The 23,013-nt window shown below is 42.8% G+C and overlaps 1 protein-coding gene across 1 annotated transcript in view; it reads right to left on the reverse strand.

Annotated features, from left to right (window-relative positions):
• The window catches only part of Arhgef26 (Rho guanine nucleotide exchange factor 26), a 115,791-nt gene extending 95,800 nt beyond the window's left edge, over window positions 1-19,991 (reverse strand). The window contains exons 1-3 of the mRNA XM_021158038.3: window positions 18,369-19,991; window positions 17,525-17,564; window positions 13,648-13,793 (exon numbers count right to left, since the gene is read on the reverse strand). Of these exons, the coding sequence (XP_021013697.1) occupies window positions 13,648-13,793; window positions 17,525-17,564; window positions 18,369-19,445 (1,263 nt within the window). The 5' untranslated portion in view covers window positions 19,446-19,991. The remainder of the gene's footprint in view (window positions 1-13,647; window positions 13,794-17,524; window positions 17,565-18,368) is intronic.
• Window positions 19,992-23,013: the final 3,022 nt, after the last annotated feature.

Consider the following 23,013-nt stretch of genomic DNA (forward strand, 5'->3'; position numbering starts at 1 on the left):
ACAACAGATCCTGAAGACATCCAAAACACCATCAGATCCTTCTACCAAAGGCTATACTCAACAAAACTGGAGAACCTGGATGAAATGGAGAAGTTCCTAGACAGATACCAGGTACCAAAGTTGAATCAAGATCAGGTTAATGATCTAAACAGCCCTATATCCCCCAAAGAAATAGAAGCAGTCATTAATAGTCTCCCAACTAAAAAAAGCCCAGGACCAGATGGGTTTAGTGCAGAGTTCTATCAGACCTTCAAAGAAGATCTAATCCCAGTTCTTCACAAACTATTCCACAAAATAGAAACAGAAGGTACTCTACCCAACTCATTCTATGAAGCCACAATTACTCTGATACCTAAACCACAAAAAGACCCAACAAAGATAGAAAACTTCAGACCAATATCCCTTATGAATATTGATGCAAAAATCCTCAATAAAGTTCTTGCTAACCGAATCCAAGAACACATCAAAATAATCATCCATCCTGACCAAGTAGGTTTCATCCCAGGGATGCAGGGATGGTTCAATATACGGAAATCCATCAACGTAATCCAGTATATAAACAAACTCAAAGACAAAAACCACATGGTCATCTCGTTAGATGCGGAAAAAGCATTTGACAAGATCCAACACCCATTCATGATAAAAGTCTTGGAAAGATCAGGAATTCAAGGCCCATACCTAAACATGATAAAAGCAATCTACAGCAAACCAGTAGCCAACATCAAAGTAAATGGTCAGAAGCTTGAAGCAATCCCTCTAAAATCAGGGACTAGACAAGGCTGTCCACTTTCTCCATACCTATTCAACATTGTACTTGAAGTCCTAGCCAGAGCAATTCGACAACAAAAGGAGATCAAAGGGATACAAATTGGAAAAGATGAAGTCAAAATATCACTCTTTGCAGATGATATGATAGTATATATAAGTGACCCTAAAAATTCCACCAGAGAACTCCTAAGCCTGATAAACAGCTTCGGTGAAGTAGCTGGATATAAAATTAACTCAAACAAATCAATGGCCTTTCTCTACACAAAGAAGAAACAGGCTGAGAAAGAAATTAGGGAAACAACACCCTTCTCAATAGTCACAAATAATATAAAATATCTTGGCGTGACTCTAACTAAGGAATTGAAAGATCTGTATAATAAAAACTTCAAGTCTCTGAAGAAAGAAATTATAGAAGATCTAAGAAGATGGAAAGATGTCCCATGCTCATGGATTGGCAGGATCAACATTGTAAAAATGGCTATCTTGCCAAAAGCAATCTACAGATTCAATGCAATCCCCATCAAAATTCCAAATCAATTCTTCAACGAATTAGAAAGTGCAATCTGCAAATTCATCTGGAATAACAAAAAACCTAGGATAGCAAAAACTCTTCTCAAGGATAAAAGAACCTCTGGTGGAATCACCATGCCGGACCTAAAGCTCTACTACAGAGGAATTGTGATAAAAACTGCATGGTACTGGTATAGTGACAAATAGACCAATGGAATAGAATTGAAGACCCAGAAATGAACCCACACACCTACGGTCACTTGATCTTCAACAAGGGAGCTAAAAATATCCAGTGGAAGAAAGACAGCATTTTCAACAAATGGTGCTGGCAAAACTGGTTGTTAACATGTAGAAGAATGCGAATCGATCCATGCCTATCTCCTTGTACTAAGGTCAAGTCTAAGTGGATCAAGGAACTTCACATAAAACCAGAGACACTGAAACTTATAGAGGAGAAAGTGGGGAAAAGCCTTGAAGATATGGGCACAGGGGAAAAATTCCTGAATAGAACAGTAATGGCTTGTGCTGTAAGATCGAGAATTGACAAGTGGGACCTCATGAAACTACAAAGCTTCTGCAAGGCTAAAGACACCATCAATAAGACAAAAAAAACCACCAACAGATTGGGAAAGAATCTTCACCTATCCTAAATCAGATAAGGGACTAATATCCAATATATATAAAGAACTCAAGAAGGTGGACTCCAGAAAGTCAAATAACCCCATTAAAAAATGGGGCTCAGAACTGAACAAAGAATTCTCACCTGAGGAATACTGAATGGCAGAGAAACACCTGAAAAAATGTTCAACTTCCTTAATCATCAGGGAAACGCAAATCAAAACAACCCTGAGATTCCACCTCACACCAGTCAGAATGGCTAAGATCAAAAATTCAGGTGACAGCAGATGCTGGCGAGGATGTGGAGAAAGAGGAACACTCCTCCATTGTTGGTGGGATTGCAAGCTTGTACAACCACTCTGGAAATCAGTCTGGCGGTTCCTCAGAAAATTGGACATAGTACTACCGTAGGATCCAGCAATACCTCTCCTGGGCATATATCCAGAAGATGTCCCAACCGGTAAAAAGGACACATGCTCCACTATGTTCATAGCAGCCCTATTTATAATAGCCAGAAGCTGGAAAGAACCCAGATGTCCCTCAACAGAGGAATGGATACAGAAATTATGGTACATTTACACAATGGAGTACTACTCAGCTATTAAAAAGAATGAATTTATGAAATTCCTAGCCAAATGGATGGACCTGGAGGGCATCATCTTGAGTGAAGTAACACAATCACAAAAGAACTCACACAATATGTATTCACTGATAAGTGGATATTAGCCCAAAACTTAGGATACCCAAGATATAAGATACAATTTGATAAACGCATGAAACTCAAGAAGAATGAAGACCAAAGTGTGGACACTGTGCACCTTCTTAGAATTGGGAACAAAACACCCAGGGAAGGAGTTACAGAGACAAAGTTCGTAGCTTTGATGAAAGGATGGACCATCTAGAGACTGCCGTATCCAGGGATCCATCCCATAATCAGCTTCTAAACGCTGACACCATTGCATACACTAGCAAGATTTTGCTGAAAGGACCCAAATATAGCTGTCTCTTGTGAGACGATGCCGGGGCCTAGCAAACACAGGAGTGGATGTTCACAGTCAGCTATTGGATGTATCACAGGGCTCCCAATGGAGAAGCTAGAGAAAGTACCCAAGGAGCTAAAGGCATCTGCAACCCTATTGTTGGAACAACATGATGTACTAACCAGAACCCCGGAGCTCTTGTCTCTAGCTGCATATGTATTGAAAGATGACCTAGTCGGCCATCAATGGAAAGAGAGGCCCATTGGACTTGCAAACTTTATATGCCCCAATATAGGGGAATGCCAAGGCCAAAAGAATGGGAATGGGTGGGTAGGGAAGTGGGGGGCGCTATGGGGGACTTTTGGGATAGCATTGGAAATGTAATTGAGGAAAATATGTAATAAATATATTAAAAATCAAAAAAAAAATAAACCTAGGACAAAGAATCTTTTGTAAAACTAAAGAGTGACACCAAGACAATGAACAGAATTCACTTTGCTGACCCTTCTGGCACTCAACAATTTCTGAAAAGCAGTAAGGATAATCTTGATTTAATTTAGGGCTTTGCTGCAGACTTTCTCATAGGTGATATTCAAATTAAGGCCTGGAGGATGCTGTCATTATAGCCCAGAGAACCAAGGAGACAAACCTTCCAGAGAGAATAGGAGAAGGAGAGAGAACTTGGTGCATTCACAGACCTAAAAGGGAGACCTTATATGTTTCTAGAGGACATACAAAGACCATGGGTTCAGGCCAGGAGGAGTAAGCTAGGCTGGAGCAAAATGTGAGTAATACTAATACAAGTCTACTATACACAGTTGCCCTCAGACAGTCTGCGCATTTCATGAGCTATGGTATGCATTAAAAAATTTTAAAAAAGGAAAAAAAAAAAAAGAATCAAGTTGTCAACAGTGATGAGGAGAGATTTCAATTAATTTCCATTTTCTTTTTGTCTACTAGTAGTTCTTGACTTTTCCTAGAATAAACACATCGTAGCTTTTAAATGAAAAGATCACTTTCAATAACCAACCCCAAAAATGTTTTAGTATCTTCCTTCCAAGAAGAGAAATAAAACAAGCAATGCATAGTAACAGTACTGCTCTGTAAAAGGGAAGCCATGGGAGGGAAGGAGAAATGCCCACTAGCAACTAGAAAAAATGAAGACAGCAATATAAAAAGGAGGCAGCAAGAAAGACTTGAGTCGGGTCCAAACCGAGAAAGGTTTATGAGGCTGTGTTGAGAAAGAGTGGTGACAGACAGGGCTGCGAGGACTGGAGATAAGGAGGATGATCAGGCTGGATTCCACATACCTGGCAATGATGTCCTGACACATAGCAAAGGGCTGAGTCAGGAGGGAATGAGGGAGGTGGTGTGAGATGCCTCTCTTAGAGACAAAAGGACACCTGCTTGTAAAGGTGGTGGCAGCAGCCAGCATCTTAGCTGCTCTTTTATGTATGCTTATTCTTCTTGTAAAGCAGCAGGTGGATCGGGATGGCAGAGTGCAAAACAATGAGTTACTCAGAACACTGGCACTGAGGTTCCTTTCTTGGGTTTGCAATAAATTTAACTTGAGCAAAATGTCTATCAGAAAAGAGTGGGCAAGAAAAGCTGATGCCTTCTATTAGGCATGCACAAAGCACACAGGGGTGTCCTCAGGAGTGAAGCAGCTCACTGTACAGAGGCCTGAGGAGCAGACACCGAATGTTGTCTCCCTTGTTCCTCTTGCCTATGAAGAAACTTTGCTGACACACTTTATACACGTATTGGCTTCATTGAAACTTCTGTGACTCTCTGAACTGTCTGATCTATTGACATCCTATGAATAGAATTCTAATCTTTCCCACAGTGTATGATTTCTGTGTCAGTCACGTTCACTCTTTTTTCTCTATTCTTCTGAAAATATTGCTTAGACCTTGCATAGTCTAAACTGTTCTCTAAATCCCTAGAGAATAAGCTGGTTTCAGGATTGTTTTATCTGTCCCATCTATTACACTGCAGAAGCAAACAAATGTAACTTATCGATACTAGCATTCTTCCCAGACATTACAACTTTGAAGTGAATGTAGTGATTTTATTACTTAAACACACATACACACAGAGAGAAAGAGAGAGAGAGAGAGACATTTTTATTCTGCCACACTGATCAAACTATAGTTGCAATGGACCTCTATAAGAAAAGTTAGTCTACAAGCACAGCAACTGGGAAGGAAAAAAGGCGGGGGTGGGGGGGGGGGGAAGGGGTACATCAGGGGAGCATAGATGTGGGAGAGAATAGAGGAGAGGGAAGTGTCTTAGTTATAACTGCTGCAATGAAATACCATGACCAAAACAACTCCAGGAGGAAAATGTTTTCCACGTTGTAGCTCATCATTGAAGAAAGTTAGGTCAAGAGCTAAAAAAGGGCAGGAACTTTAAGAGGGGCAGGATCCTGGAGGCAGGAGCTGATGCAGAGACCATGGAGAGGTGCTGTTTACTGGCTTGCTCCCATGGCTTGCTTAGCCTGTTTTCCTATAAAACCCAGGACCACCCTGGGGATGACACAACCCACAGTGAGCATGGCCCTATCAACATCAATCACCAATTAAGAAAATGTCTTATAGCTGGATCTTATGGAGGCATTTTTCTCAGTTGAGGCTCCCTCCTTTCAGATAACTCTAGGCTGTGTCAAGTTGACAAAAAGCTATCCAGCATAAGGAGAGAGGAAGGAAAAGAAAGGGAGAAAAGCACCACCTGAAGAGGTTTGTGGCCACACTTCATATCATAACACAGCACAGTGGAACCTGAAGCTGGTTAGAATAGAGCGAGTCAGGCACCTGGCAAGGACACCATGTTTAAGTGACCTGTAAAGTAGGAGAAAGTATCGTAGCCTGTATAACCCTCTTCCTCAAGAAAGCAGCCTGGTGAGTTACATCTGGAAGCTGGCAGGAGCAGGAGAGTAGGCCACGTTAGGCAACCCCAAGACAAAGTTACAGGACCACAAAAACTCTGAGTCTGTAGGAGCTTGGCAGGGAAGGGAGGCATACTGAAAATGGGAAAGGAGCCAAGTTATGGGAATCGAAGGGAGCCGGCAGACAGACCCCCAAGTCATTTCACTGCAGAACACTAGCAGAAAATGCTGGCCCTCTTTTCCAGTGACTGGGCACATGCGCCCATTATAGGAGGCCGTGTTGCAGGCCATCTCAAGAGTCTGAAGCAGCAGAGAGTCAGACATATTTAACAGAGTCAAAGCTGCCTCAATTTGTATGATATTCTCCCAAGGGCTACATACACTGTGAAACGACCAAGAACAGTTCCTGGCACATCAGTGCTCTGGTCAGGAGTTCAACTACATGTAAATTAGTCATGATTTTGATGATCCATGGAGGGCCCCAAACTCTCTTGACAACCAGCTATTGAACTGCTGCTCACGTTGAGACAGGAGGCATGTATCTCTGTGTCTCCAGGCCTCCCTATTGCTCTGTGAGTAGATGACCATACACCTTAGCACAGCAGTTCCAAACGCGGGATCCCTCACCATCTAATGAAGAAACTGCTGTGTTGAAGTCACTACAGTTTACTCAGGTGGCAGAGTTCACTTCTCACATCAAAGGGAGGATCAATCTACAGTTGTCTTTTACTGACGATTCTCTCCTGCAGCTGTTTGCTGACTCTGTACTCCCTCCTCGCATGCAGATAATGAATGCCCTAATAATTTGAAGACCGAATACAGGCTGATCATCTGGAGATCAGACTGTAAATATTCTGGGTAAATTAAGAAAAACAAAAACAAAAACAAAAAAAACCTCTGAGTAACATAATTTTGACAACTACCTCTCCATGCAAAGATTAACAGTCAATTCTGGTGGCCACGATGCCTTGTAAACATCATGGAGACCAACTATCAGTTTCCTCTGCTCTAAGACACAGCACATGACTTGAGTGCAAGAGAAGACAGAGAGGACACTTTAAGGTCAGGTGGGCAAATAAAACACTTTAATAAATGAAATCCACATGGCAGGGCTCTGCACTGTGCCACTGTTCTCCGCCGAAATTCAGAACTCCTCAAAGGAAATCAGGCTTGTTTTTGTTTTTGGTTTTTGGTTTGTTTGTTTTATTTTTTATTTAAGGCTACATTTTCCAAAGAGGCTACTCTTGCTCTTGCATGTGTCTCATCCACCTCCCTGAAAGCCACTCCTGGTACACTTACATTTGATTTCACAGCAAGAACTCACCAGCAACTAGTATATACTCAAAGTCATAAAAGTGACAAGATTACCAAGCAAGTGCAGGTGAGTATAGATGGTCAAGGACTGAGCCTAGGCCTGATGAGATCAAAGGGTGGGAGGGCCTAACAAAGAGGATCCTGAAGCCCAGCTGTGCTAGCCATACTTCTATCCAACTTATCTAGGGCCCCTCAAGCACTCATGCATAAAGTCTTACTCTGTCTACCTCAGGAAGGCTGGGAGAAGGAAGAAAGATAAAGAAGAAAGATAAAAGGGAAGTTATGGGGGAAATAAAGTCAAGTACATGAACTACTGCAAAGAAAACATTTTTATGAAGTCCAGCTCTACATACAATGAGTACATGCCAGTAAGAAGAATAGGTCAAACCGGGCAGTGGTGGTGCACACCTTTAATCCCAGCACTTGGGAAACAGAAGCAAGCGGACTTCTGAGTTCAAGGCCAGCCTGGTCTACAGAGTGAGTTCCAGGACAGCCAGGGCTACACAGAGAAACCCTGTCTCAAAAACAAAACAAAAAAAAACAAACAAAAAAAATAGGTCAAAATAATTTATATGAATCCTACAGAATAATCTAACAATTATAACACTGTCAATCATGTGTAGATCTTAAATGTTTCTGAGCATATAATTCAGAAAGGACAAATATTACTTTACATACTAATTGTTTATATGAGTATATATCACCTATTTTTCTTAAACATGTAGGTAGATTTTTTTTTAAAGTGCTGTAAAACTTAGAAAAATGTATCTGTGGGAAAGGAAAGAAAACTAGGGTTATATAAGATTGAAAAAGGCTTCAGTTTTATTTGAACATTCAGATTCTTTTCAGCATGGGGACCATGTTACAAATTATTTATGTAAGTTAAAGTTAATTTTCAAAAATGCTAAGAGAATGCCTCAATACAATCACAGAGAAATGCTAAGACTATGCCAACAAGTCCTACTGTCCAACGTGACCATGTGCACTGGCACCCAAGATGACTATATAATTACAAGGGGTAAAATATGCCAGAAGTGAAGAATGACTATATTTTAAACATAAAAGAGGACAGGCTAGAGTTCAGGAGGTTACAGGTCTTGCTGACATAAGTCTGATCCCTGGGACCTGAGAGTACCAACTCCAAAAAGTTGTGCTCTGACCCCAACTGTGTACCACTGTATGCATGGGCCCATGCATGTGGGCACTGAACAAATGAGTGTAATGGAAAATCAAGCTCAAAGCTGGGCAGTAGTGGTGCACACATTTAATCCCAGCACTTGAGAGGCAGAGACAGGCAACTTTCTGTGTGTTCAAGGCCAGCATGGTCTAGAGTGAGTTCCAGGACAGCCAGAAGTACACAGAGAAACCCTAACTTGGAGGTGGAAGAAGAGGAGGAGGAGGAAGAATAGAAGGAAGAGGAGGAGGAGAAGGAAGAAGAAGAAGAGGAGGTGGAAGAGGTGGAGGAGGAGGAGGAGGAGGAAGAGGAGGAAGAGGGAGAGGAGGAGGAAGAGGAGGTGGTTACGTTCAAAAGATAAAACAGACAGCATTAATTACCATCTAAGGTAAAAAAAAATTAACTTTATCAGATTGCTGTCTTACAAAACTATTAACGAAAAGTTACTGGACTTCAAATGTTACTATTTTAAGCAACAAGTGTGGGCAAGTAATAAATTTAAAAACAAAAATGGAAGTTTTATTTGGCTTTTAAATGTATTAAGCATTTCTGCAAAAAGAAATGACATTCATGTTTCATTACATTTATTGATCTCTGGTTTTAAACAAAAACCAGTATCTTCTGAAATATATAAGGTTTAAATCCCAAAAGCATAGGTCTCATCAGATTATACTGCTAAAACTCAAAAGATATGCTTTATCTTTAAGTCAAAAATTATTCTCATGAACGTCTTGCTTTCCCTTTCTCATTTCTGCAAGTTCCAAAAAGCCTCCCAAAGGTGACTGCACGTGCCCAAAAGCAGAGAATATAAGGTCCTACATCACACCATTAGCCACTAAAAACATAGCCAATGTACTTTGGTGAAAATATAAAAACCAATCCTTGACTGGAGAGTTTGGACTCTATAAGCACGGATGCCGGATGCCTGATGCCTGATAGAGCCATTTGCTAGCAAGTGCAGGAGAGTCCATGAGAAGATGACTATATTAGGTGTGGGAAGTATGCCAGCATTATCCAGCTCCTGCCTCTGGAGCCTGCACACCCTACCCTTCTCAAAGGTATCTGGCATTCAAGGTAGCAAAAATTATACAAACACCCCTCTCTGCCATGCGGTCAGGGTGCAGCTGGCAAGTGTTCCATTGGTGCTGTCACTGAATGTAACTGAATAAACACTGGTTTCACAGTCACTTTTTAAGCGTCCCCAGCATGTGCCTGGGGAGAGGGCTAATGCTGAACAGCTAAAGTCCATGCAGAAGAGCAGAATACTCCTGTGATTCCAGTAATGACAAATTTTTGGAGGAAAGCGGAGCTCACGTTCCAGCCAGGACTCGACTGGCAGAGCACCGGGCACTGAGCGTAACAAGTACCCAGTGTTCTACCCCTGACTAACACAATCAATATTTTCCTTTAAACCCACAGCTTTTCCCAGAGACCCAACAACCGCTGGCTCGGGTTCACGCTGCCGATTTTGGTGACTCACTGAGCCATTCACCTGTGTGCAGCAGGTTCCCTGACTCTGGGCACCATTCCAGATAATCAATCATCTCTTGAGGCTAAAACAACTTCACAAGCTCAAAACTTAAAGTCCCCTCCACATTTAAGCAACTAAACCCTGGGTACCAAAATTCCTGAAGGGAAGAACAGATATGACAACAGTCAGGTGAACAAGGACAGAACCTGTCCCACCCTAGGAGAATAAAGACTGCAGCTGCATTCTGGATTACAACAGAACATCCCACTTCTCCAGGGAGAGCTTGTGGGCTGAGACATCACTGAGAAATGCACATACCCACCAATTCATCTGAAGTCTATGCAATCTAAATGCTCATTCCGCTGAGGAACCAATTAACACCTCTCTTGCACAGGTAGATCTGTTTCTCCTTTGTCTCTAAATGATTTTAAGGCCACAGTTCAATATGTCACATCCTGGCAAATGAGGACCACCTGCCACCTGTGCAGCTACGCACTTTCCTACCTGGCATTATCCAATGAAATCAAAGGCGTTAGTCATATGAATAAAAGCAGTCAGATAAATTACACTACAGAACGAAGGCTTAAAGAGCTTATATAACAGCCATAAATTATTGCAAATTGCTGCACATCAAAAGAGACTTTGGCATACTGCATGCTTCTTACGGTCAACAGATAAGAAAATTGCATCATACGAGAACGCAGGCAGGTGTTTGCAACAGAGATAAGAGACTTTTAGAAAATAAATGTTTAACAGTGGCCAAGGTGCATGTGCACTCACACAGAGGCCTTTTAAGTAAAAAGTTAAATGTATGCCAAACTGACACCTAATGACTGCTAGAAAACTGCCTGTCTTACTTCTTATGGGAATCAAAGTCACACACAACGAAGATGCTGCATAAACGTGATCCAGGCACGGATGTCAGGTGAGGGCTCCTCCACTAATTTAACCCATTAAAAGTTAAGCGTAGTAAGATACCAAAACCAGTCTCAACAACAGAAGTCTTCAGAGAACTGCTTTCAATGCTGCTTCCGCTCTCTAAGAAAACATCAGGCTGTGAGGGCAGACAGATAAGGAGTGACCAGGACCACTTACCCTGATAGTGTTACTTCCTCATGAAGCCTCCTCTACTTGTGCTGACTGCAACCTGTGCATTTATTAACAGATAGCTTCTAGTAGCTGCCCTTTGGTATTGAAGTATCACCTCTGCTGAGCTCCAGAGCCAGTTTCATCTTTGTTCTACATAGAATTCCAATCTTGAGTAAGCATGGTGTAGGCAGGCACTTGTAATCACAACTTTCCAAAGACTAAGGCCAGATAAACAGAAGACAGCCTGGGCTAAATGGTGAGACTATATTTTAACAAGTATTTTAGAAAAAAAAAAATATGGCAAGGGCAAAGACCCTCCATACAGTGATTCCCTGGGGTGGCAGGAAGAGAATGCAGGGGAGCAGGGGCTGCTGAACTGGACTTCCCCAAAACAAAAACAAAACAGAAGCTGAAGAATATAGGTTAGTATGTTAACCTTGGTTCCCTGGTTCCTTATAGCTGGTGGGAGCATGGAGATATATTACCATTACAAGCATCTTCTTGTGTGTGTGTGTGTTAACTGTTTTATACAGTAATAACACTTTATAATATGTTAAAGTTAAATGTGAGCTTAAAGAAAATGTAAAAGACGCAAAGAAAATGCAGACTCATAACTAAGCAGCTCTATAGGTGGCAAAAGTCTGATCAGAGAGCAGCCAAGCAAGACAATAAATACGCATGAGACGCCCAGGAACCCTCTAAAAGGTAATGTATGCAATGTAAGTTAAAGGCATACCAGCACATTTTCTCCTGGCCAAGTAAAAGTATGAACTCATGTAAAACTGTACTAAAGGATGCACAGTACTATTTAACTGTATCTGTGTTTGTTCATCTCATTGAAAGCCAGACACCAGGAGGTTAGCAGCCTCATGATACATAGCTGGATCAAACTGTGACACAGAAGTCTACATTTCTGCTGAGAGTTCAAAACCAACCCCAGGGCTTAAGCTTAGAACAAGTATAGCTGATGTCACTGGGGACTGGAAGATTCAAAAGCAGGCCTTTTCTCCAAGGTCCTCTATGAAATGAACTGAATTTGCTTCCACATCCAGGTATCTGTTTTGATATATACATAGCATCACACTGTTATATTAAGAGTGTAAGACTATTAATAAATCAACTTTCTGGAGACATTTTAGCATCTAGCCTCATTTGAGGGAGGGAGGGAGGGAGGGAGAGATAGAGAGAGAGAGAAATATCAAGCCTATGAATGTCATAGAAGCTGCACACTGTTAGTGGAGAGGCCAAGACTAACAACATCCAGATAATCCAGATATTTTGGTGGCTTCACATAACATTTTCCTAAAACTTCAATTCTGATAATGCTCACTGAAGTCAGGATTTCTGTTTAAAGGACCAGACAACAATGAGCTAAGGAGTAGCTGTTCAATTTACAAAAGACCTGCCAATCACAGCCCTCACTTCTCCCTGTCACCCACACCCATCAGTATTACTGATTGACACTTCCTGCCCTGTTGCTATTAGCACTGTAATGTGGGGCATAAATCCATAGACATCACAGCTTGGAAATACCAGAAAGGAAGAGATTTGTTACAGAACAAGATTGGGAGATGCCACCTAGCCAGGTGGGGGTGGCACACACCTTTAATCCCACAACTGGAGAGGCAGAGGCAGGTGGATAGAGGATAGCCTGATTTATGTAGCAAATGCCAATGTTACATAGACTATATATGCAAAAATATACTATATATATATATATACATATGTACATATATACATATATATGTGTGTATATATATATATATAAAAAAATATATGTATGTATTAGGAGATGGGAGGGAGATGGGGAGTAGGGATTTGATCCTACATTTTGAAATTACATATAGGTTAGAGAAGGAGACATAGAGTCAGAACCAAAAGTTCTCTCCCTGCCTTTAGCATGGCATTTCTAAGATTCTGGGTGCTTAGCAACTGTTTCCTATGCTAGTGGATTTCCAAAGCCCATGAGAATCATGCCTGAACACTTGGCATGGCACAGGAGGGAGCTGACTCTGGGTCCAGGAGTGCCTGAGCCTCTCAGAGTTATTAACTTATTCAGATGCGGTTTTGGTTGTTTTTTTTCCCCCCGCCCATGTCTAGCCACCAGAACGCCTTTCAACTTGTTAACATATCAAGAAGTCAGAAATGCGATGTTTAAACTCCATCTAGACAACAAAGCAACACTTGGCATTCTATAAGGCTGGAAGGCTGACTACAGCTAAAACCCAAATATGTTTGATCCAGAAAGACAAAATTATACATTATTACAAAAGCATTAGGACCATATATACAGAAGATACACAGAGAAGAAATATTCACTAGGTAACTTCAAGAAAATATCAATATGGCTATATGAAATAAAATGCATTAAGAAATAACTGTAATTGACTCCCCCATTATACATAAGTGCACAAATATTCATATATACCCATGTAACAGGCTTATATGCATATATACGTCCATATATATGTATATATATATATATACATACATATATATGTAGCCAACTATGAAAGAATTTGGAATATATTATCACTACACTTACACTGTATAAAAAAGAAAAAGGAAGATGCTGAGAACCTACTGAGTGTACAGTATACCACTCTCAAAGCATGTCATGTCACTTTATCAAACCTGCTTTCCTGATCAGAACTGTCAAGCTCCATGTTCTTACTAGTGTTTGCAGAGTTTCCAGAAACATTTGACATCCAAAGAGCCTTTTTGTCTTAGAATTACAGGATCATTGGCAGAAAAAGCTAAAGTCCACATTCATGCATGGTTTCCACAAACTGGCCTTTTCCTCCCGCAGACAGAGAAGAAGGATGCAAACACTCACCGCAGAGAGCTGGCTCCACGTGGAGCGCAGGGGCTTGTGGTGAATCACGATTCTCTCCTCTGCCTTCTGCTCCTTGGCCTCTGGTTCCTCATCAGAGTCGATATCAAGGGCCTTTTCTTTGTAGTTTTGATACAGGACTGCATTTTCTTCAAGAAAGCAAGTCAAATAGGTCACTATTTGCCCCTAATAGCTATGCTACTTGCTCTAAAAAAACCAAAACAACAAAACAAGCAAAACTCTTTATGCTTTATACAATGTTTAGTGCTGGTTTAATTAATATCTGAAAAGAAGAGACAAGTATATTTTGTTACCAAAGAATTTATGACATTCCAACTAAAACAAAATCTCAATGTCTCTGTCAAGTACCCATGAAAGATAGTCTCAGTCCATTGTAATTTAGGTTGAAGTAAATCCACATGTTAGGTTTTCTTTAGTCTATCAGTGTTCTTTCGCTTACCTATTTAGCAAACATTCACCATCATAACATCTTATTTTCTAACACTAAAAGGGAAAAGAAACTTCTTATCCCCCTCATGAACCAATAAGTCAGTAAGAAAATGAATTTCATACTCATGCATTTATTCATCCAACTGACATTTAGGAAATGTCTACTCGACGCCAGCAACTACCAAGCAACTGGGAAGACAATGGACAAAAAAAAAGACGAGAAGTCTCAATGCCCATGAAGCAGACATAAAATTAAAGAGAACTGAAATAAACAACTAACTTTCATACTATTACAAATATGGCTATGTTGTCATGGAGAAAAACAAATGACGGGAAGGGGTAAGAAATTCTGGGAAGAAAGTAAGTTCATTTTAAGTAGGGTGGTTTACAAAGGCTTCACAGGAGTGACTCTTAAGGCAAGACATAAGAGATAAGAAGGCATGCATCTGTACGATTAGGGAAAGAGCTGGGCGGGGGGGGGGGGGGGGCTACACATGAGCTCTACCACATCTGGCTTCATGTGGGCTTAGGTAATACAAACGCAGAACCCCATGGTTGTGTTCCAAGCACTTTATCTGCTGAACCATCTCCCCAGACCCGGAAAGAATATTTCATGAGAGTAAACAGAAGTCCAAATGCCCTGGGGCAAGAGTCTACCTAGTGTGTATGGGCAAGCAGCAGCAAAGCCAGTGTGGTAGGAGGACCAGGAGCGGACCAAACTCATAGAAGATGAGGCAGGGGAGTGAGTACAGGGCAGATCATGCCAGACCACTGAAGGGACCCTGATTTTTACTCCAGGTAGAATTACAAGTTATTGAAGGGCTGAAGGCATATGATCTAACATAAATTCACACTGACAAAAGATAAGTCGTGTATGTATAGGCGCTCTGACAGAACTGCCAGCAGAGTATGATACAGCCTACAGGAAGGAGAGACACCAATGAGGAAAACCCAAGCTCTGAATGTAGAGAAACAACAGAGCTCAAGGAAAAGGCAGATGGACAAACTCGAAAACAAGAGGAAATATAAGCCTTAGAAGCACTAATAAACGTCTTGGTGGTTGTATGGCAGGTGTGTACCGTGGTTAAACAATGTAAAATATGCTTACAGAAATGAGCCAAATCTAAATAACCCATGTTACACAATTGGATTTTCTCCTGAGTTGAAAAGGACTCTGTTTCTTTTACACTCTAATAATTGTCTTTTATCCTCAGTGCAAGGGAATCCACGAGAAACAGAGTTACTTCAATGGGCTAGCCAAGCACTAGCTACCCAGGGGGCTAATTAGGACGCCAATGGATGCCAAGGGAGTAGTCAATGTAAGTAAGGTAAGGGAGACCTGAGCTTCCCCACTTAGCATGGACTGTCAACAGACTGGATGTGGGAACAGAGAGAAGTAGGGTAAGCTTTCAAAACCCTCCAATTGTACAGACAGAAAGCAGGAGATAGGAACATCAGAAGCAGTTGTGGCATACGTACGGAAGATTCTGAGTTTGGTGTCGGACTTGGCTTGTTAAAAATGCTTTCCTGCCTCAGCATTTCCTCTTGGCAACCACAGATAGTTCTGTGTGTACTGTGTCTATGGTAGCATTTGAATGTATGCATGACTTTACTATTCTGTGAATACATATGGAAATAAGGAACTCAAACTCAGTTTATGGGAAGTTTCAAAGTATTTTCTTGGGGGAGGAACACAGCATATGTATAACATCATTGACACCGTTTCCCAGTCATTCCCACAAAGAATGGGCTCTCATTTCTCTCACCTGGGACAGGGCTTAAGGATGCATCAGTGTCATTCAACTGATGATTAAAAACATCCAGAAACTGGCACCACACTGCTTTTAAAGGTGCACTCTTGTAGGCCATTACCAGTTAAGAATCCTGAATTCTTCACTTATGTATATGTAAAAATGGATGTCTCCACCATCATGCATAAGAATAAACAAGATACTCAGAAACAACTCTCAACTACACAAAAAGATGACACACAACTGTTCTGACTTTAAAACACTTAAACTGTTCAAGCCTTTAAGGCATAAACAAAATCCAGCTGAAGTTCCAAGATGCAAAAAAGACCATCCTCTGAAACAATGGTTCTCACCCCGTGGGTCATGTCCCTTTGTCTCCTTTGGGAGTGAAGGATCTTTCACAGGCATTGTATATCAGATATCCTGTATACCAGATATTTACAGTATGATTCATACCAGTAGCAAAATCACAGTTACAAAGTAGCAATGAAATAATTTATGGTTGGAGGTCACCACAACTGTGTTAAAGGGCAGCATTAGACAGGTTGAGAATCACTACTCAGAAGGAAATAGAAATCTGAAGGTTGTTGACCTTCACAGTCATACAAAGGTTCAGGAAAGAGCAAAGAACAAAAAGCAGCAGTTCTATGTGCCTAAGCTTGTGTTGCCACAGGTGTCCAGGGGGGACAAGTTACTAAAATTCTCAGAGCTTTTGATTTCCCCAGTTATAGAATCAAATAGATGAATTTACCCCAACTAGTCAAAATACCATATCTGGGTTTCTTCTCCAAATAACAATTACTTTCTACAATGACTTGATAAATAACTCATTTGTAGTTATGCAGGAACTCTTTTACAGTCATCCAAATTGTGTATTTTACATCTGCATGATTTTCTATTAACTTTTCTTATGGAAGGGTGTACTTTCCTTCATTATTCATTAAAGGATGGAAACTCTCAGCATTTCAAAGCAATGAAGAAAGTAAGTCTACTCAGGTCCCCAGGAGTTTCCGGGCTGCAGCTGGGACCGGTCCCTCTGCTCCCCCCAGTTGGCCCCTTGACCTATCTATTTACAGAGCCCACTAATCTGATTAGCATGTGAACACCTGGCTGAAGCTGCTTTTGTTTTTGAAATTCTCAACAACAAATAATACACAGGATAAAAATTCCTAAGATTATGTTTTTTTTATTCCATCAGAAAACCTGCCTTTCCCCCAAAGGTGAAGCTTATTAGCAGGAAAACAGGAAGTCAAAAATGAAACTCAAATGTGGAAATACTGCAAAAAGAATATTAAGAAAGAAAAAAAAAAAAAGTGGCCAAAGGAAATACCACAGAGGATCCAAGCTTCAGTCTCAAAGAGCCTGAGAGAGGAGCTAGAGCTTGCTCCACCCCCACATTGTGAAACAGGTGGGGAGGGAGTCAGGCTAAAGAAATGAAAGCTTTCTAGATGTAAACTGAAAAGGTTACCAGCTTATAAACATGCTCCCATGGATAAACAAGGTTAGCTGGGTGAACACAGCTCTGTGCTGGATAATCCAAGATAAAGTTGGGCATCCTTGTTTTTTTGTTTTTTTGTTTTTTTCATCCCAAGTGTCCTTGTTACTGCAGTTAGGTTTCAACTTATAATTGATGTACCATATTGAAGCTGCAATAAAAGTCTGGAAAATTAAATGCTTACCTTCCCCATCAAATGTTCCTTGTCCTTTCAGTATTTTTTTCTAAGAGAAAAACAAAATGGAGAGAAAATGTGTGTGAATAAGCCAAGTTAAGTACAGCTATTTTAAGTCAAAAGCCCCTTTCTGCTATTTCCCTCAGATTTCCAAAAGCACATGGCCAAGAATCCCCATGGTAATTAACCACAACAATAAAATAAAGTGTAGAGCGTCCCCGTTAAACTAGAGACAGAATCCTCAAATGACCAGTGGTCCCCGCTCATTTCACTGATTCACCCTCACTGGCGACTGAACTCTGCTCTCCCTGACAGCTGGGGGGAGAGGCACATAAAAGTGTTATGTAATGTCTTTCCTTTAAGACTGTATGTCTAAAATAAAACAGGCTTGCTTGTGTATTGCATGTGTGACATTTCTATAGACTGGTTCCAGTCATCTGATTAATCAAGGGAAAAAAAGTGGGGGGAATGTGACTGCTCTCTTGCTTCGATCTCTCTTGTTTCTAAGAAGATGGCACATACTCCAAAACATTCCTCTCTGATTGTCCCTTTTCCTTTAGATCAACGGAGGAAAAAAAGAATATTGGTTAAGGACAACTGCTAGGCCCATATTGGGGCACAATACCTCACAAACCCTCACACAAGTTCTAAGCTATTAGTTTGTCAAAAACATTCATTGATTAATAATAATATAACACAAACATGGGACATGGTGACTCAAATAAACAGAAAGCAATGCACTGTTCCATGATTTGGGTAGCTGAATTAAATTCATGTGCCATGAGCATTCAATTCTTTCCCAACACGTTCGCATTGGATTTAATAAATGGCATGTGAGCCTGCCCAGTCCTACCTTTATCCTTCCCAGGCTAGAGAACTTCTCCTTGTCTTCCATTACAGCCTTCAGGACAGGCTGGGACATTCTGTTCTTCTTCTTTGAGCTGGTGGGACTGTCAAAATCAAAGCCGCTGACCACTGCCCTTCTGTAAGACGTGGACCTCAAGCCTCGCCGAAGGGAGCCGGGACTGTCCATGTCGTTGTCGACTTCGCTTTCCTCCCCTTCGTGGCCCAAGGGTGCTCCCAGTCCCTCCACCATGCTGCGCACCTTGAGAAGCCTCCTATGGGACTCCACGTTCTGACTATTGGATTTACTTAGTTTAATTTCAGAGGCAAGGCTTTTTGGGATAATCTGCTGCTTTCCCATCTTGAGGGCCGCCGGGCTGTTGGTACTCAAAACCACGGAAGGGTTCGGGAGTTCATTCCCTTGGGAGGGCAGCCTTTGGAGTGGCAGTTTTTGTTCTGAAGACTTGTGTGGGAGAGCAGGAGAGAGTCTCGAGGGGGCCAGCTCCAAGTCCCCAGTTGGCTGACCAGTTTGTGATACTGGGCCAGATGAGTCGGTTTTATGGGCAAGGCCATTGGCAATGGGCGAAGATACCTTACTGACAGTCACCCCGGTGCTGTCCTCATCGGTGGCGCAAGAGGCCGGGTTGTCCGGGGTCCGGGAGGCGCGCGACAACAGCGCCGCGGGCGAGGCCACGGTGCCATTAGCAGTGGACTTCGGGGAGCCGCCCGACGCCGCGTAAGAAACCAGGGGTGACTTGGGCCGTCGGAGTCGAGGAGAAGCAGCTCTGTAGTCCGGGGACACCGTGCGACCATTGGTCACCGGCCTCCGATGCGCGCACAGAAGCTGGGGGCTCCTGGACAACGTCCTGCCGTCCGGGTCGGCGGGTACGCGGACCGGAGTCTGCGGCGTGGGCAGAGCAGCCAGCTCCTCCACAGGGAAGTCGGTGATCAGCAGCCCGCTGGGGCTCTGGTACGACTGTGGCCGCGGCTTGCTCCGGCCGAGCAACTGGAGCGGAGGGGTGGACCGTCTCCGCCACAAAGGGGTGACGCCGTTGCTGGAAAAATCCACCTCGCTTTCGCCGTCCATAGCGGGGCCTTTGAGCCAGCCCCGAGAGGAGGAAAGCTGCTCAGGTTGCCTAAGAGAAAGGAACTTTGCCTCCGGACAACTAGTCTTGTCTGGGAGCCTAACCGGGTTCCAGCCCGGCGGTCACACGGGTGTCGCGCGGGACTCGGCAGCGCCGCTCTTACCCGCCCTTTCTCGGGCACAGCGCCTCCCGCCAAGCTTCGCGACCGAGGACTGAGATCCAAGCCGCAGCTGATCAGATGAATCCCGTCTCCGCTGCGTCCTTCCCGCGCCCCAAGCCCGCCGGCACCTAGAGAGCTCGCCGCCACCGCAGGACCCTTGGAAAGAGTTCAGCTGGCTGGGACAGCTCGCCGTGGGACGCTCCCCCGCGTCTCCATCTAGCCGCCTGCCCCGCGCCAGTCCACCCGGTCCCCGGTATGCGGTCTCCAGCGCGCTCACCCTTCCGGGGCACAGACCAAGGAGTACTCCCTGTCCCCGTGGGTGGCCTGGGTCCTCACTAAAGCGCGGAGACAACCGCTCAGCCCTGGGCAGCAGAGGCCCGCGGCGCCGGCCCCGCCCCCCGCGCTACGCCCCGCCCCAGCACGCCGGGGAAGCTCACTCCGAGGCGCCCAGGAGTTCCCGCCCCTGCCTTCCCGGAGTGCGCTCAGTGATTGTAAACGGGACGCGCACACCTGAGCTGGGTGTCCAGACCCTGAGTACAAGAATGCAGGAGCGCGGGCGGCTGCCCTACGGGCTAGCTGGAGGGCGCGGTCGCAGATCCGAACACAGCGTGGGAATGGTCGTGAGAGCAGAGAAAGGGGTTCTTGATCATCCCTAGACCTGGAGGGGAAGGTTGGAAGGGTGAACCACGTCGGAGCTTGGTGCTTCTGCGCCACTTCACTGGGCCACTTGTGGGCGTCAAACTGAACCTCACTCCGGGCTCTCACTCATCTACTTGCAATAATGTGTGGACTACAGACAGATTTGCACTCAGAGGAGACTGTCAGGCCAGGTGGACTGTGACTCTACACGTCCTAGTGTCCTAATCTTTGTGCCCTGTATGTTTGAAAGTCACACAGTAAAAGTAAACAAAATACAAAATATTTATTAGTGTGTAGTTGTGTACAATATAAATAGAAAATCTGTATGTAGAATAAAATATCGAACAAGGAGTAAATTCCAAATCCCTATTAGAGATTAAGAGGCTGGGCCTATCCTTACAATATAGTCTTTTCTCACTAACTTTATCTAGTCAAGCCAAGTCCACAGCCTTAGAGCCTTCAAGTTTATTTCTTGGCCTTCTGGCTTGTCACTTCATTGGAATTACCCCCGATTTCCCCAACCACCTGATCTCTTTCTTTTTCACAGTAATCGAAATTTGTAAATCTGAATGCTTACTTATATGTCTGTGTATTAGGGCTTAATCTATTCTGCCTTTGCATTGTAGTTTTGAAGAGGGCAGGGGTTATATTTGTGGCTCATGCACACAGTAAGTGATAAATATCTGTGGAGTATGGGAGTAGATGAATAAGAGAAATGAACCTGGGCCCGTGATCATTCGTCTTTTAGATGTTGGTTGCCAAGTTGGCTCTGTCTTGGTGAAATTCCAGGTGTGTACTAATACTGAGGCGACCTGAGAAGACATGATATTGGTTGATGAGATCTGTAGAATTGGCTGTTAGCAAGACACAGGGCAGGCTCCAAGCTTTCAAAGTTCATGTGAGTACCCACTTTTTAAATCCGTGCTTCTTTCTGCTTTGGGTGGCAAAAGGAAGGGTGGCATTTATGGTGTTTCTTTATGCTTTTTCTATACTTCCCAAAGCGACACAGTGAAGGTCTTTGATCTCAGAACCTTTTTTGAACTTGAAGAAATGGAATCAAAATGTTTATCAAAATAATTTTTAAAGAAGATTTACTAATAATTTCATACAGAAAGAAGCAGATTCTATGTTTATCTATGGAGCCTTGCTGTAGGGGATTTTCATACCAATAATATTAGTTTTATATAATAAATTTAACTTCAGAAAGCTGTGGAGATTTATAAGTGGCAGGTTTAACGTGGATCAGAGTGCAGTCTGTGATCAAAGTTTAAAGACTTCAAGAATGGCCTGAGAAGTTAATGTCCCTGTAGGTCACTCGGGTTCTTGAGCTGTGAGTTGTGATGAAGAAGTCACAGTCTGCTCACCTCCTTCCTGAGCAACAGCCTACTCCCAAAACAGCATCAAAACAACAAACTAAGGAAAGTTGGCAAGCACACAGACTGTGTATTTTTTTAATCTATTATATATTTTCAAATCTAAGGCAGAGTCAGTTGGTTGCTGTGCTGGCTAGTCTTATATCATCTTTAATATACAAACTAGAGTTAATCTGAATGGAGAGAACCTTAATTGAGAAAAGGCCTCTGTAAGGTCCAGCAGAAAGGCATTTTCTTCGTGATTGATGAGGGAAGGCCCAGCCCACTGTGGGCAATGCCATCCTTGAACTGGTGGTTCTGAGAAGGAGCACCCCTCCGCAGCCCATCAGCTCCTGACTCCAGGATACTGCCCTGTTTGAGTTGCTGTCCTGGCTTCCCTTGGTGATGAACAGTGTTATGTAAGTATAAGCCAAATGAACCTTTTCCTCCCCAACTAGCTTTTCTGGCATAGGATTTTGTCACAGTAGTAGAAACCCTAACTACAATATATGAATTGCAAAGCTAGTTAATTAAAATATGACACAATGCAGCATCATAAGGAATTGTTTATACTTACTGAAAAGATACTTTTTAGGTTAGCTTAGACAAATTTCTTTTCTCTTGTGCACATATAGAAAGTGTAAAATCTAAGCAGAGTGGATTGGATGAGGTTTATACTATTGCTTTAGAACACTTTTGTTTTCACACAGCTACTAATATGCGTAGTTTTCCCCTAAAAAAGAGCACCAATAGTACAATATTTCTTTTTTTCTTCTTCTTTTTTTTACATTTTCCAGTTCAGTGGATTTATTTAACACAAATCTAAAATTTTACAATATTTTGGCTATATAGAATAGAATAGCCCATTTAACTCTATTTTGTAGAATTTATTTAAGTCTTTTTATTTATTTCTTTTAATTTTATTTTGTTTATTTACATTCCAGTTATTGCCCCTCCCCTCCCCCACACACCCTCCCCACCTACCCCAGCCTCTCCTCCTACAGTTCCTGATCCCATTCCTCCTCCCCCTTGCCTCCAAGAGGGTGCTCCTTAGCCATCAGACCCCCTGCTTCCCTGGGGCAAGTCTCTGGAGAATTAAGCACATTTTCTCCCATAGAGGCCAGACCAGGCAGACCTATGCTGTCTCTATATGTGCCAGGGGCCTAGGACCAGCCCATGCAAGCTCTTGGTTGGTGGCTCAGTCTCTGGGAGCTCCCTAGGATCCTGGTTAGTTGAGACTGAGATTGGTGGTCTTCCTATGGGGTCTCCCTCCCCTTCAGCTTCTCCAATCCTTCCCCTAATTCAACCAGAGGAGTGCCCAACTTCAGTCCAAGGTGTAAGTATCTTTGTCTGTCTCAGTTAGCTGCTGGTAGGGCTTCTCAGAGGTCATCCATCCAGTCTCCCATCTGTAAGCATATC

The sequence above is a fragment of the Mus caroli genome, unplaced genomic scaffold (assembly GCF_978045245.1).
Source record: "Mus caroli unplaced genomic scaffold, Mus_caroli_1 scaffold_3, whole genome shotgun sequence".
Classification (NCBI taxonomy): Eukaryota; Metazoa; Chordata; class Mammalia; order Rodentia; family Muridae; genus Mus; species Mus caroli.